This window comes from Balaenoptera physalus, assembly GCF_965194825.1.
Source record: "Balaenoptera physalus genome assembly, chromosome: 6".
NCBI classification, from domain to species: Eukaryota; Metazoa; Chordata; class Mammalia; order Artiodactyla; family Balaenopteridae; genus Balaenoptera; species Balaenoptera physalus.
In genome coordinates this window covers 40,124,785-40,143,270 of record NC_138885.1, presented here as the reverse complement: position 1 = coordinate 40,143,270, position 18,486 = coordinate 40,124,785, and the positions used below count along the sequence as shown (strand labels likewise).

Sequence of the window (18,486 nt, the reverse complement as noted above, 5' to 3'; positions counted from 1 at the left end):
AGTGGTAGTGATGGTGGTACTTTATTTGATTCCTTTTCCTCTCATTTTACTACCACTTTTCTTAGCCGGTGAGCATTCATAACTCAGTTAATTAAGGATAGTAAGAAGTAATAAAGCCTTTCCAGTATGATAATAAATGTACAGTGGATCCCCATATGGCTAACAGATAAAGTATGAACTTCTCATCCTGCATTCGGGTACCTCTAGGTCTGGTGGAAGATCACCTTTTCAGTCTTACTTCCTTTTATTCAAACCCTGAACTTTAGCCAACTGTCCTTCCTCTCTGACTTATTTAAATAGCACTGATCCTTCTAGACCCAAAACCTCAGGACCCAGGCCTCCCCTGCTACCCTCAATAAACTTGAGACTTCCTGGTTTTCTGCTGCCCTTAGTTTTCTCTTCTTCCTCTGAACGGATAGGGCTTAGTGCCTCTGCCTTCATTCATAATCAGCCTTGCACTGCTTTGTTACATATCTTGTGCAGGACAGAGCTATTACTTATCTTTTTTATTGCTATTTAATGTTTCCTCTACTTATGGCTTGTTTTGCCAATTATATTGTCAGCTCTTTTGGCACAGGGGTGATATACTTCTTAGCTTGTCAAGTCAGGAGACTTGATAATATTTTGATTTGTTGACTTATTGATAGATGGCATAAAACAGATATATCTATAAACGTTCTGAATAGTTCATGGTACCTTGTGTCTTAGAAGAATACTCTTAACAGATGCTAGTCCCAAAATATATAAAAAATGTTTCTGTACACAGTAAAAATTTCAGTTTATTTGTGATTTTTTTCAATAATAGGGCCCCTCCTCCCTTCCTTTTCTTCCTTTCTTGTTACAAACATAATTACTGAGTATCTTTTATGGATTAGATACTATGTCAGATACCAAGAGTTAAAACACTTGAGAGCTTGCTTGAGTAATTTAAGAGATACCCGAATTTAAGTGGCATTGGTAGCTAAGAAAGCACCACAGGTGTTATGTAATTTGTCTCCTTAAACATCTGTAAGGCAGGTCAGAGTGTTGATGACTGTAGAGTGGATAGATGTTAAGAAACCAGTTGGAGATTTTGCTCAATGGCAGGTCCTACCTACAGACCTCAATTCCCTGCCTTCTGGACAAGTGTTCTTTACATTGTGCTCTCCTAGCTATTATGATAAGCACAGGAAAGGAACATTACATGGTGGAAAAACTGACCTATTAATTGATGCTACATCATGGGACAGCTATTGGGAAGCTGGATACTGTGTTAGCCTGTAAATTACCCCCCACAAGAACCTAGGAAATTAAATGACTCCATTTCTTTTTCCTTTAAATATGCTTCCATCTTGTATTTTTAATTGTTTTAGCAAATGGAAACATTTGGTTATGCACATTCTTCAAGGTTTTTGAAAATCCATAGCATTTAAACGTGCAATAGAAATGTTCTAATTAAGATAAAGTAGCTGACATCTAAAGCATAGTTAAAATGAAATTTTGTATATCAATGATTAATGAATATTAGAACTTTCTACACAGGTTTTTATAAATTTAAAATATATATTTAAGCCGAAGACTTTTGAAATGTTTGGAAGTAATTTTGACATATGCATGTATGTATCATTGAGCTCCTGTTACATTGAAACACTGTCAACACACTTTGGAAGTGATACAGCAGAGGAAAGGATAGCACTCCTCTTTCACTTCTCACATCCAGTTCATCAGCAAACCTGGACAGCACCATCAGCAAAAACCCAGTCAGACCGCTTCTCAGCACCACCAACGCTATCATTCTAGTCCTAGAGACTGACATTTCTTTTCTCTTTCCTACTCTTCTCCCTTCTTGCAAAGTGATTCCTTACAGTCTGTTTTCCATACAGCAGTCAGAGTAAAGTTCTCTGATATTAAAAAAAAAAAAAAAATCTCATGAAATACGTAAACAGATACAATAGAAATATAAGAGATTATACAAGAAAAATTTTAAACTTTATAGATGTAAATCAGTCTAAAAATCATGAATCTAAAAAGTTAAAAATCATGTTCGGGTCGATGATATTATGACACATCGTATCATGAAATCTGTTAAAATATATGTTTCAGAAATAATTTTTAACATAGCAAAACATGCATTAAAAGCAAAAAAAAATTAAAATTGCAATAGTTTATACATATTACAAAGTGAAAGAATAAAGGTAAATTCACCCAATATGCATTTATTACTTTGTCATTTCCCTAGTTAAAATCCTTCATTCTCTTTCCATTGCTCTTACCATAAAATTCAAAATTATTTTCATGTCTCACAAAGGCCCATAGACTTCCTCAGCATCTTCTCTGGCCATTCATTGAATTAATTGCTCCAGCTTCCTTGGTCCTTATTCAGTTCCTCAGCCTGCCAATTTTCTTCTTGCCTGAGCTACTTTGTTTTATATTTTAGGTCCATTATTTAGCCTAGTACCTTGCAAATAATAGATGCTCAATGTATACTGACTAAATGAGCGCCAGAATGCAAATAGTGGCCATCTCTTTTGGGGTGGTTGTGCATGATAATTAATTTATAATTTTTGTACTTAAAACATTTTCTGTAATGAACATGTGTTTTCTAATTATCAGAAGGAAAAAAATAGCATTCTGGCATTCTAGAATTGGAGACCCTGGTAGGTGAAATTCAGCAAATCAGGAGGAACTTAGAAATTAGATTATCACAAGTAGATCAAGGGTCTATACAAGAAAATCAATTCAGTGAGGAATTGCATTCAGGTAGGATGGGTGGAGTGTTGGGTTAAGGGAAGCTGGTCCATCAAGAGTTGTGCTTTCCCATTAATTTATGGCTATTTAATTTAAACTTAAATCAAATTGAATTTAAAATTTAGTTCCTCAGTTACACTAGCTACACTGCAAGCGCTTGATAGCCATAAGTAGCTAGTTGCTGCTGTATTGGACGGTACAGATATAGAACATTTCCTTCTTGCAGAAAATATTGTATCACAGAAAGTACAGGATCTAGAATCCCGGGAGTAGATATCAAGGAACAGGAACTCAAGATAGGCAACAAAAGAATGAAGGAAGACTTAGGGAGTGAGGCTGGGCAACGTGTATCTAGACAAGAAATTTAAGTATTGAGCAAGGTGACACAGCTGGAAGATGGCATTCACTCTACTGTCAAAGGCTTGTTCAAAGCCCTGCAGGGAATTATTTAAGTATAAATAACAACCCAAATTGGTATCTGTGTTAAATCTGTGTTCTGTATCCCATTATGTGATAAATGGTTTTGGAAGGTGGGGGGCTATTGAAAAAACTTCATGGGTCAAGAGTGAGATAATTAGTCCATGAAGGATTTTCTCCTAGATTGTATATGGCGGTGGTTGGAATATTGAATGCCTGTCCTCTGTTTCTCATTTCACTGACCCTTCATGCCATTTAAGGTATAAAAGTATGCATCTTGATAATAGTAGTCACACTCCTATAGTGCTGATGTATATTTTAACATCTCATTTGACATATTAAGAAAATAGGATAAAAGGCAGACAACTAGTGTATTCAAACTGAATCAAAGAAAAATAAAATCTAGAAGTTCATTGTGTTGAATAATTTTGGATTCCTTAAGCAAATATGACTCAGATTGTAGGTATAATGTGCATTGAAAATACTTGAAGCATGTATATGCATACAATCCCAAATACCTAGAACGGCATTCACGTACTTCTACAGCACAGAGCTGTTTTGGTTAGATGATCATAATAGCAGCTTACTTATACTTTTGGTGAGATGGTAAGCTAATGATGTAGCCATTAATTTGAATTTAGCAGACATTTTAAATATAGGTTTCTCTTACAGAGACAAAAGTTGCAATTTAAAGCTCTTTGGTGGTCTAAAAACAGCTTAATTCTGTAGTAGCATGGTAATAAGTACTAATCCAGCTTATACAGTGATTGTAGTATGTCATGTTTGTGAAAGATTGCCCAACTGCTTTCTCTGGGTTTTATGTTAATTTAAAAATATTAAACATAAAACCTTATAACATCTTCATGCTGAGATAAACTGTTCAATTTAACTTGTGCTCAAGCAGCAGCTGTCAGGAATTATCTTGTTCCTAGTGGTTTTTGCTATCACCTTGTGCCCTTTCCTGCCAGAGACACAGTGTGGGATGGTAAAGCTCACCTTGTTAGGATTTATTGCTTAAATAATACCTGAGGCAAGATGAACATTGGGAGCCTAGGGATTAGCTGCTGACTGAGTGATGTCATTCATTGTATTATACACTTATTTTTAATTGATGGAGGACGGCAAAGAAAAAAATTGCCTGTGAATCTTACCTGCATTTCTTTTGTGGGCATCTTCATCACTTCTTTTTAGGTGTCATTGAGCTGAATATTTGAGGAGTTGCTTATTGTCCAATTTAACTTCGATTTTACAAGCAAAAAAGCAAAGAGAAATGTTTTACTAATGTTGGAGATAATTCCCACAATTTAGAAGTAGTGAGCGCTATTTCAAGATTAGTTATAAAAATAAAATGAGTTTCCTGTTAAGGATTGAACAAACTGAAGGAAGTGTTGGTGTGGGCAGTCCCAAATGGGTAATATTATGAAAATCATTGCCATTTTACTTCTGAATGTATTGCATTCTCTCCTTTGAGAGCTTTTATTTGGAAGTCTCAATTTTAGATTTGGATTCCTTGATTATGGATCAGCTGGTAGATAGGGTAAGGAGAGGCGGTATGTGGTAGGAGGAGAGTGAAGGGCTTGCTTTAGTTAAACATTTGCTACAGATGTTCCACCCCGAGGATAGTTCTCTTGGAGGAAATGAACAATTGGAGTCTGACTAGAAATACATATATGATGGGTTTACTGTTTATGGAATGTGGCATATTTTTCCCTTCTGCTTACTGCCATTTAATGAATATCCTCCCAAATTTGTAGTTTTATAAATGTATAACTTAAAAATTTACAAGACTAGATCAGTGAGTTACAATATATCATTTAATCAAATGTTAGCATTTTGCACATTTATTTCTATCTATGAATATTTGAATATTTGTTATTAGTGGCCTTTGGACCGAACTATTTAAGAATTAGTTGCAGACATCATTACGCTTCACATGTTAATAATTCAACATGTGTCTCCTAAGAATGAGGATATTCTCCTACATAATTGCAGTAAAATCAATACACTTCAATTTAAGATTGATAAAACTTTGCAATTTTATATTCAGAATTTCCCTATTGTTCTTATATCTTCTACAGCTGTTTTTTTTTTTTTTCCCCATTCGGTATCCCATGAAGGATCACACATTGCATTTGGTTTGGGGGTCTTTTTATTTCCCTTTACTTTAGATTTTTTTACTTTTATGACTTTGACATTTTTTGGAGATCCAGCCCATTTATTTTTTTTTATTTTTTTTTTTTTAACTTTTTTGGGTTTTTATTTATTTATTTATGGCTGTGTTGGGTCTTCTTTTCTGTGCGAGGGCTTTCTCTAGTTGTGGCAAGTGGGGGCCACTCTTCATCGCGGTGCGCGGGCCTCTCATTATCGCGGCCTCTCTTGTTGCGGAGCACAGGCTCCAGACGCGCAGGCTCAGTAATTGTGGCTCACGGGCCCAGTTGCTCCGCGGCATGTGGGATCTTCCCAGACCAGGGCTCGAACCTGTGTCCCCTGCATTGGCAGGCAGATTCTCAACCACTGCGCCACCACGGAAGCCCCCAGCCCATTTATTTTGCAGAATATTTGTCTGGCTGTTTCCTCACGACCAAATTCAGATCGAGCATTTTTGTCAGGAATTGGTGATCTCTATCTTTCTCAGTGTATCACATTGGGAGAGACATGATATCCCTTTGGCCCATTATTGTTCATATTAAGTTTGGTCACTTGGGTAAGTTGATGTCTACCAAATTTCTCCATTATAAGGGTACGATTTTTTATAATTAATAAATAGATGGAAGCTGCAGTTAATGAGTTTTTCTTCCTTGTGTGTGAAAAACATTGAGTTTGCTCAGGTCTTAATGATTAACAATGAGTCATTGTTTGCAGTAGTTTGTATGTTGGGAATGGGGAGTGGGAATAGAGGGGGGTGTATTACTCAATAACTTGATCCACAAGTTGCCATCTGTTTTCTTTTAAGGAAAATATAGATTGACTGAGATTAAATTTTATTGTTATCTCCACTAAAGATCAGATTTGTAGATAAGCAAATATCTTCATATTTCAGAATTTTCAATCCAGATTTTAGAAAAGCTTATACTTAGTGGTGGTGGTGGGAATATTTTTGGAAAAAATAGAGGACGTTTTCTGAACATGAATTTTCTATTTGCTTTAGTTGAGTACAAATAGACACTTTTAAAAAATGCATCTCCTTGATAAGATTTTTTACTTTAAAGCAATAAACCATAGCATTAATACAGCAATGTGAGTTTAGGGAGGTGGCTGCTTTTTGGTCTTATGTGCCTTTTTTAGCCCATGAAGAAGACACTTGAATTCCTCTTTATGATGTATGCACTTATTATGTAATCATTCTTCTTATGTGAAAGGCTAGTGCTGCAGATCATATAAACACCTGAAGTTAGCCATTTGGCTTGTCAGCAAGGGAGAATTTATAGTAGTTGTAATCATGGTAATAACAAGGATGCTATTTTGTATTTATTAAGTACAGTAAAATGTGTTTGCAATGTAAGTGGTCCACAACGAATTCATATCTGTGGTGTAATGAATAGTACTTCGGGCTTAGAAGACTGGGAATCTCTGCTTTGCCACTTACTACCAGTGTGATTCTAGGAAAAACCCTTAACCTTCTTGGACCTCATTTTTTAGAATGGGAATTAAAGCTGTAAGGGTCAAATGATGCTATATTATGTTATAAAGGTGGCATTCCATCAAAATTGTGCCATCTAAATGTCCTCAGCTGCTCAGGGACTGTAATTTGTCCCTCTTTTGTGTCCACACGTGTTAGCCACCTCATTAATGAAATATTTCCAGGTTGTCCCAGACAGTTGTCTGTTTGTTCCTCTAGTACTTTGTACATGCCACTGTTATTGGCAGCATTCATTCTGCAGGCTGTCTTGTTCATCTTTTCTGTTCTTCCTGGCTTGACCCTGTTAGCTAGTAGGCATTTATGATAAATGTTTGTGGAATGAGTGAGTAAATAGACACTATTTCATTTATAACCATGGATAGGTAGACTTTGTTTCCTTTTTTCCCCCCAAAGACAAGGAACCAGGCTTTCTTCATTTTTAAAATTTATGTTTTATATAAGGGATATTACAGAGTGTACATATGGTGCCATCAGCAGTCCAGTAATCGAGAAGAAAATATAAAAAAAAAAACCCCACAAATATTGCAGAATATTTAAAAGGGGGGCATAAGAAAACATGCCAAGAGAAAAAGCCCTCACTAGATAAGTCTATTGCATAAATCAAAAGGGTTTATGTCATAACACGAACACGTGCCATTCCTGCTCATATAGTGAATTTCAGTAGTTGGTTGCATAAAGAAGTAAAGTGTAATGAAACTGGCAAGCAAAGTATTCCCCAGTCAGCCTTATCTTTGTTCCATTTGTCCTTCAGATGGAGCTTTTCTTGGCTTTTTTCAATAAAATCCATCCAGCTTTTTTTTTTTTTTTTTTTTTTGCATCTCTCTGTAACTGAGCTGAGAAGACCAATGAGATTCAGGGCTTTTATAGTTCTTAGCAGCTGCATTTTAAGAGATCAAAACTTAGAATGCTGCTACATGGTATTAAGGCTTAACTCTTGATGTGTCCCTATGGGGGATATGTTTTCCTTGGGGTAGGATGAGGAAAGAGGAGAGAAGGCACAGGATGCCCACTTCAAGTATGCTCGGGGTGGTAACCCTAATTTCCTTGTTTCCTAGGATCCTCTTCGCAAGCTCAGTGCTTAACCTGACTGAACTGGCTGCCCTTCGGCCTGACCTTGGGAAATTGAAAAAGATTCTGTACTTCCATGAGAACCAATTGGTATATCCTGTCAAGAAATGTCAGGAGAGGGATTTCCAATATGGATACAACCAAATTCTCTCATGGTAGGTATAGATTGTATCATTATATTTAGTCCTTTGCCATCTTTTTCCTTATAGTTAGCTTTTAAATCTGGAGACCTCCTGTACACTTATTTTAAAAATACCTTAAATTAGGAGCAAATGTTTAAACATACCTTCCATGGTAGGAATGACTTGTGCCTCTGCAATATGTACATATAAGAGAACAGCTAATCCTTTTATAAAATACATATGTGTAACAATCTAAATGTTGAACTAATTATCTAACTGTATTTTCTACAACATTCAAAATAGAATCAAAGGGGTGACAGGGACCTTCTTCAGCCCCTGATTCCATCATCTACTGTGTGAGACATACTTTTAGAAAAAGGCAGTGAGTCAACTTTTATTTACCAGCTACTTTCCATGTATCCAGCTGAAATCAAAATAGAAATTTACAGAGGAATAAACAAAAATTAAAGCATAATGGAGCAAGGGGTTTTTGTCCTTTTTTCTTCTTATTGTTTGTAAGAGAAAACTATGGAAAATGAATCTTTAGGAGGTTTTTTTTCCCCTCTTGAGTCTTCTGAAACTGCCTAGCCTTAAAATACCATGACATTTCAAAGGTGATGGTCCTTCTCTACTGTTACTTCAACAAAGTGTATCTCCTGAAGCTTAGTTAATGAAAGAAGTTAATAACAACTCTGAAACAGCTTTGCTATTGGATCCCAGCCACATAACTGCAACACTCAAAGGGAGTCAGTTTGGCAGTGATTGGGTTCAGTTTACTCACCTTTTTTAATAGTTATTAGCAACTGGGATTGATGATGTGTTTAAACAGAATTCCAGCTCTTTTGCAAGTATATTCCATAGTTTCACTGACATAGAAAAACAGCTAGATGGTAATACTTCTGTGTTTTGAGCATTTTGTAAATGTTTTCCTGCAATCATTTTTACAAGCTGCTTCAAATGAAGTATCAGCGCTATCAAAATAGAGTGGAGCTGCTTCACATCAAATGTCTCATAAAAAAAGCAACCGTTTTAAAATTTCATAATAAAATTAAAATTCTTTATTTTATATTGAAACAGAGGGGGAAAATATGTTTTAAAGACAAAAATAAAATCATTTTGTGCTTTATCAATATGGAAAACATTTGTAATATTCTTTTGGTTTCTTGAATTAGCATCATTCTTTTCCTCAAATAGTGTGTGTTTATTACCCCTGAGAAATAACTGGGGAAAAAAATTAAGTCTATTTTTCCCTTTATGGGTGGCTTTAAAGTTAATGGAAGTTACACCCACTCATATCATAGAGGAAATGCATGAAAAAGAATACTTCTGTAAACTATCTTGGAACTTTAATTTGGCATAAACTGGGGTTTTAAGAATATAAGTAGTTGGGTTGAATGCCGTTTGAGGGCAGATAGCTAAAAAAATTTTTAGCTCACTACGCCTCATCTCTTTGTTTCAGAAAAGATTGTTTTGCTCAAAGGGAATGAGACTATAAAAGCTTATATATAATTTTTCAGCATTGCTCTTCTCAAGAGGGTAAACTGATAGACGAGCTTGGAGAGAAAGAAGTGGGCTTGATCATTGGTGGGACTCTTAGTGAGAAAAAAACTGGCTTGCAGTCGTCCAGAGGAAAAATAAGAGTGTCAGAAAGCAGTCCTGTTCAGATTCAGTTTGAAAAGTATGGCTCCAGCTTCCTAAAATGTTTCTTTAGTTTTTTTGCTGACTTCTGCTTTTGTTGGCACTGTCAGGTTTCTTTCTTGACTGTGTGACAGTTAAGGACTTCAGAGATGACTGACACAAGCACTCACCTTAAATAGAGGTTTCACTAACCCTCTGACTGATGAACACATGCCATAACTACGTATTATGACCTGTGGGTCACTATTACAATATATGACATATGGTGAAAACAGACTAGCTGTAAAACATCCTTCAACTTTTGGTATATTATTATATTGGCTTCCTTATTGCTTGATATTGTGTCAGCACTTCTGTGACATTCTCTTGTATTATCCATGTTGTAATCACTGCTAATCCCAAATTTGCACTAGGTTGCAACTAAAAAAAAAAAAAAAACTTGTATGGGAAAACAATTTTGCAGGAGTGGGGGGCAGATAGGGGTGGCAGGTCAACATTCCTTTTGTTAGTTTTTCATTCTGCTATGTATTGATAATAGAAACTTTGACTGTCTCAGTAAATGTGAATTAAACTAAACTGAGGACTTGCTGTGGTATTCCTGCTCTATAAGCTCTGTTTATTCATTTGTGTTTTACAGTCTTGTGGGCTTGCATGTCTTCTTTTCAGTTTCCTTGATGTCCTTTTCAGGGTGAAATAAAACTAACTGCTTTTTCTATTTGATCTTGTATACCTTCTTATCAAAGCATTTGTATGCATTTTATTGAGATCCAGTGACACTGAGACACTGAATCATGGCTTAAAGCAAAGAGGGTTATTTTAAAAAATGAAACAATGATTTATTAAAATGATTTTTTGATTCATAAAGGGAACATAGTACATATTCCTGTTTGTCCAGCTCACCCATAGTTATCATTTGTGTTCATTGGTTTCCAAGGAAATGTTATAGGCAAATTTGGAAACTACTGACATATTAATGACACATAAATTTTGTTTTTACATTTCCTTCTATGTATTTTAGATTATTTTTAATTAAAAAATACTAAGGAGAGGATCACAGCCTTTGCATCGAAAGCAACAGCCAATATTATATTTCTTTTGTTTAATTCTGAAGGTCCATGGTGTTGTGGTCCTTTATAATACATTATGTAATCAGTAGGACCTAGTGGTATGGATTTCTGAATCCATTTTCACCAATTTCTTCTATTTCTCTGACTACTCCAAATCTAATATAAAAAAATAAGTTATTTGTAGAGTTTCTATATAATCCTTCCTGTGTAGTCTCAGAACTTTAAAAAACCTAACAGTTTCTTGAAGCAAGGGTTAAAATGAGAAATAGACTTTAACCACATGTTATGAAGGTATGCTCTTAGTATGAAGTAGCTTTATCTGGATTAATCTCCTTGAAGGCAGTGAAAAGTATGGCAAGTGTTCTGTTCTCAGTACTGTGGTGTAAAACGAAGTACATCACCAACATAGAAACCCAATGTGGGTAGTTGGGCCACAAAGAAAAAGGTTCTCCTGTACTTGGTGATAATATTGAAAATTCCTGGCGTTGCGGAAAAATACATTGGGTTGGCCAAAAGTTTCCTTCAGTTTTTAAAGTAAAAACGAAAGACACATTTTTCATTTTCACCAAGAACTTCATTGAACAACGTATTCACTGTTTTGTTCCACTACCTTCTGCCATCTTTCAGGCAGCTTCATAATTCCATCTTCCCAAAGCTTTTTATCTTTTTGAGCATAGAACTGTTGCAGGTGCCTTTTACAGTCTTCCAGGGAATTGAAATTTTTTCCATTAAGAGAATTTTGTAAAGACCGAAATAAATGGAAATCCGAAGGTGCAATGTCTGGTGAATTCGGCAGATGAATCAGCTTGATCCTAGTCAAGCTGTAACAGTTTTTGCCTGGTCATCAAAGAAACGTGGTCTTGCATTATCCTGATGGAAGATTATGCGTTTTCTGTTGACTAATTCTGGATGCTTTTCATCGAGTGCTGCTTTCACTTGGTCTAACTGGGATCAGTACTTGTTGGAATTAATCGTTTCGTTTTCCAGAAAAAGCTCACAATAGAGGACTGCCTTCCAATCCCACCATATACACGACATCACCTTCTCTGGATGAAGACTGGCTTTTGGTGTGGTTGGTGGTGGTTCATTTTGCTTGCCCCACCATCTCTTCTGTTGCATATTATTGTACAGTATCTACTTTTCATCGCCCATCACAATTTGTTTTAAAAACGGAACGTTTTCTTTACGTTTAAGTAGAGAATCATATGCAGAAATACGGTCAAGAAGGTTTTTTTCCGCTTAACTTACATGGAACCTAAACACCAAACCGATTCACGTAACCAAGCTGGTGCAAATGATTTTCAACGCTTGATTTGGATATTTTGAGTATGTCAGCTATCTCCCGCATGGTGTAATATTGATTGTTCTTAATTAATGTCTCGATTTGATCGCTATCAACTTCAACTGGTCTACTGGACCATGGAGCATCGTCCAGCGAGAAATCTGCAGCACGAAATTTTGCAAACCACTTTTGATGTGTTCAGTCAGTCACAGCACCTTCTCCATACACCACACAAATTTTTTTTTTTTACAAATTTTTTTTTTTTTTTGCGTTTCAGTTGAGTTTTTACCTTTCTTGAAATAATAAAGCATAATATGCCGAAAATGTTGCTTTTTTTCTCCTATCTTCAATGTTAAAATGGCTACACAGAAATTCACCAATTTTGATTTTTTTTTTTTAAAGGCACGCTGATGTGACAGCTGTCACAATGCAATCTAACAAAATTATTTCGAATGAAGTTAAAGACAACTAAAATGCTACTGGAGCCATCTTACGGAAAACACCAAACGGACTTTTTTGGCCAACCCAATACTTTGGTTTGAAGCGTCATAGTATCCCATTAAATGACTTAATTCCTCTCCTGCCTTTCCTCTCTGATGCCAATAATCTACCTTCCCTTGATATAATGCTAATGAAACTAACTTATCTACTAGAGTCATTCTGATAAATACTGGTAGGAAGTGCAGAGTTCTTTGCAAACCCAAGGTGCAGTATAAATTCTGATTAATAAAAAGTCTTAGGCTTATAAAAATAACTGAACAAGTGTGGGCTCACCATATGCATTTATCCTTTCCCTTTGCAGCCTGGTGGCTGATGTGGTGGTATTCAACTCGGTTTTTAATATGGAGTCATTTCTCACTTCTATTGGAAAATTCATGAAGCTGATTCCTGATCACAGACCCAAAGGTCTGGAAAGCATCATCAGACCCAAGTGCCAAGTTATTTACTTTCCCATCAGGTTTCCTGATGTGAGCAGGTCAGTATGTTTAACTCCATTTTCAATATTGTATCATAAATTATTCCCCAAATGTGTAAAAATCGGTGATGTTCTTGCCAATTTTGACTTTTCAGCGTAAGCATGATTAGTTAGAGAATCAAGTTCTATTTCGCCATGCTGTGATTTACAAAGATTTTAAATAATCATGTGTCCAACCTGTCACTGAATGGTTAATTCTGATACTGAGTTCTTCCTTTCTTTTCTCTTATTTATTTGTTTGCCAAAGCAAGGTGCTTTGGCTTTTGACACTTACTGTTTTGTTTATTTGTTGTTTTGCTACAGAAGTCATTGTCAAGCATAGGTCTCAGCCTTTGTATTCAGCTTATGCCCATTGGTTTATATGTGTAATAGTAACTTCTAAGTAAAGCAGTGTTAAGTTTTACTGCTTAGATTACTTTCATTTCCCATGCTGTTTTTTCATTTTTTTTCCCTTTCCCATTTTTTATTACTTATATTATCTTAGTAAAGAGTTAGGTCTTCTATATTGGGTTGCAAATGCACTTAATTGCCATTTCTTTTTCTCAGTCACTAAGGATATTTTTTATTACCCTTATCTCTGGGCCCACCCTGAATTAGCAATGGATGATGTGGCTCAAAGGGAACATTCTAGAATTCCTTTTCACTTTTGATTAAACCTAGCAAAATTGTTTTTACTACCACCAGGAATATTTTCCCCTTGTGAATAGAAAGTTTACTTCAGTGGGACTCATACTAGCTGAGGATGCTGCTGTTTTGTAACTGACTGTGTCCTTAAAAAGAGTTCAGGGACAGCTGTTTCTTCCCCCTCCTTGAAATGAAGGCAGGAGACAATTTAATATCCACATATGCTATGCAGGAGGTCAGCGTTAGTCTCTATGTTCTGGACTTACTGAGTTCACCCAGATTTTGCTGTGGGGACACCCACTCTTCCACACCCCTAATACTGATTTAAGTGTCTTACTAGTTAATATTGCATTGAAGAAAAATCTGCCTAATACCAAATCAAGCTAGTGAGTCATAAAATTTAAGTTAGAACAACTTGCCTGATCCTTACTTTATGGAGTTCAGAAAACAGAAGGCCGGAGAAGCAGACTGGCTTGTGCTCACACTGCTGATTACTGTCAGAGACTGTATTAAAATTTAGACTCTATGACTTTTGATTAAATTTTCTGTTAACTGTCTAATCTTCCTGTCAGTATAGATCATTTGTCAAAAATATTTAATGATTTATTTACAGTTTTGAAAACTATAAAGCTAAGTGAAACTAAGATCTCAATTGATTTTCATATATATGTAAATATGTATATAATATGTATTTGTAATATATAATTTTCATATGTGTGATGAGAGAATGTCAACTTCTGAAAAATATGATTGTTATACTTTAGATCTGTGATTAGCTAGAACACAGCTTATACTTTAGATCAGGGGTCCCCAACCCCCGGGCCTGTTAGGAACCGGGCCGCACAGCAGGAGGTGAGTGGCGGGCGAGCAGGCAAAGCTTCATGTGCCGCTCCCCATCACTCCCCATTGCTCGCAGTACCGCCTGAACCATCCCCCGTTTCGTGGAAAAATTGTCTTCCATGAAACCGGTCCCTGGTGCCAAAAAAGTTGGGGACCGCTGCTTTAGATCATATTTTGAACCTTATTTTTTGACATGCTTTTGAGTTTTTCATATAATAATATATCGTCAAAATGCACATCTTTAAGTGAATAGGTAGTTATAGCACATCTTAGTTATTATTGCTATAGAATTCCAAATAAATAGTATGTTTTAAAATTCATTTGCATCTGATATAGTCCTACAACATCCTATGTTTAATACACCTGTGGCAATTGAATAGTTTATTAATTTGGACTGTATTACCATAAATAAATCTAGCTAAATGGAAGAAGGTTAAAAAATATTGTGGCCAAGATAACATTCATAAGCAAGGTCTTAGCCCAGAGTGTTATTTGAATTATTTTCAAATGGTAATTTGCTTTATCCAACCCAAACTCATATAGTGTAAGTAAGTGATTATTTGCATGAATGAATCATTCTAATGCCTGCAGTCTTAAAAGAGTATTATTTTGTTGAGATGTTGAAAAATATTTAGTAATTCCAAAGGCAAAATAACCAAGGTGATTAAAAATAAAAAAATTTTTGAACGCTTCTATCTTTCTCTCGAATTTAATTTAAAAACAAAGCAGAACATATACTTAAATTATTAATATAATGTGCTCTAATAATATATAATATAAGGTATATTAATCAGGGAAGGGAAAAAGCCATATTTCAGCAAAATATTTGAGGATTTATAAAGTTGATAATTGTTAAAACTCAGAGCATGTCTGTCATACAGAAATTCAATATTGGGCTTGTAGTACCTGCTGTACCTATTACCTTCCTCACCCCTCCACTGCCTCATTCTCAAAGACCAGAAAAATAGTAGCAAGAAAGAATATTCACTTGAAAATATTTCATTATATGTATTAAAACATTTTGAAGTGGGAAAGCTCTTAAATACTGTAGTTAGGCATGCACATATTTGAGTCTTGACCACCACTTACTAGCTCTGTGACCTGTGCAAGTGAAATGACCCTGAGCTTAGGTTCCTTAATGGTTATGATTATATTTACCTTATCCCCTCATAGGCATGATGTAGCTATTAAATGAAATAATGTGTGCCAAATGCCCAGCCAAGTGCCTGGCACATAACAGAACCTTAATAAAGTTTAATTCATCTTCTTAACTCCTTCATCCCCATTGTTTTATAACCTAGCACATTTATTGCCACCTGAATATAAAGGACTATCTTCCCCTTTGCCCTCTTTTAACACGTGAATGTAAAGAAGTACTCTGCCAAAGGAACAGCCTAATATAAATAAAGAGGTTCCTTTATATATTCTTTTTATCATCCTGACTCAGGCAGCCTTTTGGTCTCACCAGAACCTAGCATCCATTGATGGTAAGGAGCCAGCTCCTTATGTTCATTCTTCTCTTGTCCTAATTTTCCTCCTTCTTTCTCCAGTTTAACTCCCACATTCTGTCATCATACTTCCTTTCTTGTGTGTACTCTCAAATCTTTTGCACCTTTTCTTTCATATTTGATTAGGAGGAAAACCTCCAGCCGTACCTATTAGCCTACTCTAAATTCATGACCCTTAAATCCACGTGGACCTGTTGAGCTGCATGGTGAGTGTACCATAATTCCCCTGTTCTAAATAACTAATCATGCATTTTCCTTTCTTTATAAGCTTTTTTTTTTCTTTTTAAATGTATCCTCTTTATTTATTTTATTTATTTATTTATTTTATGGCTGTGTTGGGTCTTCGTTTCTGTGCGAGGGCTTTCTCTAGTTGCGGCAAGTGGGGGCCACTCTTCATCGCAGTGCGCGGGCCTCTCACTATCGCGGCCTCTCTTGTTGCGGAGCACAGGCTCCAGACGCGCAGGCTCAGTAATTGTGGCTCACGGGCCTAGTTGCTCCGCAGCATGTGGGATCTTCCCAGACCAGGGCTCGAACCCGTGTCCCCTGCATTGGCAGGCAGATTCTCAACCACTGCACCACCAGGGAAGCCCCTCTTTATAAGCTTTTAATACCAAATCTTCTGTCTTCCTTCTCAGATCATGACTGAAAAAAATAGAAGCAATCAGAAGAGAATGTCTATATGCTGCCACCATTACATCTACCCAATTATGTGCTTCTGGGTGCATATTTTTTACCTTCACACCTGTAACTATTGGTGGATTGACCTTGCTTCTGACTGAGGCCCTGTTTCCACTTCTTTGCTGGAGCCCATCCTTCTTGCATACCTAAAAATGATTTTTCTAGCAATTTTTTTTTCTCTGATCTGTGTCATCCATTTTCCTCTTTTCTGGATGGTTCCTATTAGCATACAAAAAACGCTATTTGTTTTACATCTTAAAAATATTCTCTCTTGATTCCACTTCTTCCTCTGCTACTACCTCATTTCTTTATTTCTCTCAGTAGCAAAACCTCTTGAAAGAGTTGTTTACACTTGTTTCCAATTTCATTCCCATTGTTCTTTCTTAAAGCTACTCCACTGAGACTGTTTTTGTCAAGGTCCCTGATGACTTCCATGCCTCTAAATCCTGTGGTCAGTTCTCAGTCCTCATCTTACGTCACACATCAGCAGCATTGGACACACCGCAACACAGTCTTCAAGTTGGCTTCCAGGACACAGATGCTGCTTCTCAGGCATGTTGCCGGTTTCTCATTATGACCCTGATCTTTAGCTTTGGACAGGCCTTTCCCACTCTTGACCCTTAAGGGGTTAGTGGAGGAAGAGCCCAGGATTGAAATGAGAAGAAAAGATAAAAGAGTCAGGAGGTCATCAATGAGAGAATTATCCTGTGGAATAAAGGGAAGAGAGTTTTAAGGAGATGATTGGTAGTGAATTCAGAGGAGTGAGGTTAAATAAAGTGATGACTAAAATTATCCTTGAATTCAACAATTAAAGGGTCAGTGGTGCCCCACCCTGCATTCTGTTAACTCACAAAAAAGTTTCATATGTTTTTTTCTGGTAGCGAGAGAAGCAGCCTTCAAGTCCAGGTGAGATCTCTTTCTCTTTCTCTTTCTCTTTCTCTTTCTCTTTCTCTTTCTCTTTCTCTTTCTCTCTCTCTCTCTCTCTCTCTCTCACACACACACACACACACACACACACACACACACACACACAGAGGCTCTGCTCCATATTTTAAAGATGAAGGCACCAAGGCCCAGAGAAGTTAAGTGTCTTCTGGTAATCACACAGCTAGATATAGACAGAGCAGAAACTGGAACTCCTATCTCAAAATCTCCATCCAGTGCTCAGCTCACCACTTATTGTAAATGCAATTTCAGAGGTCTTGATTATCTGATTTTTCAGCTGACAGCAGATTAGCAGCATCAAATTGGGGGTGCGATAAAGGCAGGCTCACTGACAGCAGTGAAAAGTGACAGCTGACTGACAGCTTGACAACAAGGGAAGAGAGAGATAAACTGTTTAAAAAAATATATGAGAAGTGAAAAATCATAGCAGCCTGGAGCCATTCTAGGGCAGTACAGGCAACTCTGCACATGGATGAACCCCTGCAGACATTCCTCCATGATTGTACAGCTTGTACATCAAATGGATAACTGTGATTTATTAAGAAAGATTAAATGGTAGCCAGTAAATTCTCTTTAAGAATATAGGGAAATTCATAACCCACTTTTGGCAGAAATTATAAATGACAGCAAATGGAGCTAAATGTCATGCCTTACTCTAGGATGTACATGAACCATGTTCACCTAAAGGAAGATAATAAACATCTAACCCTTTTTCATGCAGTTGCAATGTCTGTAAGCTTAGGTGACCAGGGAACATTTCAGTAAGACACCTTTTTTGGATTTTTCTGACTGGAGCCTTTTCATGTACCATATCTCTGTTTGCTGCTAGGGTGTATATATTGGCTCCTTCAGCACTGAAGGCATCCAAGCCTGCCAGATGATCGGTAGTCAACAAAACAGATTTTGTAATATTAATACCACGTCTTAGTCCTTTTAGTCTACTATAAGAAAATA

General features: G+C 36.4%; 1 protein-coding gene across 4 annotated transcripts in view; it reads left to right on the top strand.

Annotated features, from left to right (window-relative positions):
* Window positions 1-18,486, top strand: part of GTDC1 (glycosyltransferase like domain containing 1) — a 392,967-nt gene that overhangs the window by 131,967 nt on the left and 242,514 nt on the right. For all 4 annotated transcript variants that reach the window (XM_082465032.1, XM_082465033.1, XM_082465035.1 and 1 more), the window contains 2 exons: window positions 7,840-8,007; window positions 12,764-12,937. In XM_082465032.1, coding sequence (XP_082321158.1) covers window positions 7,840-8,007; window positions 12,764-12,937 — 342 coding nt within the window. The remainder of the gene's footprint in view (window positions 1-7,839; window positions 8,008-12,763; window positions 12,938-18,486) is intronic.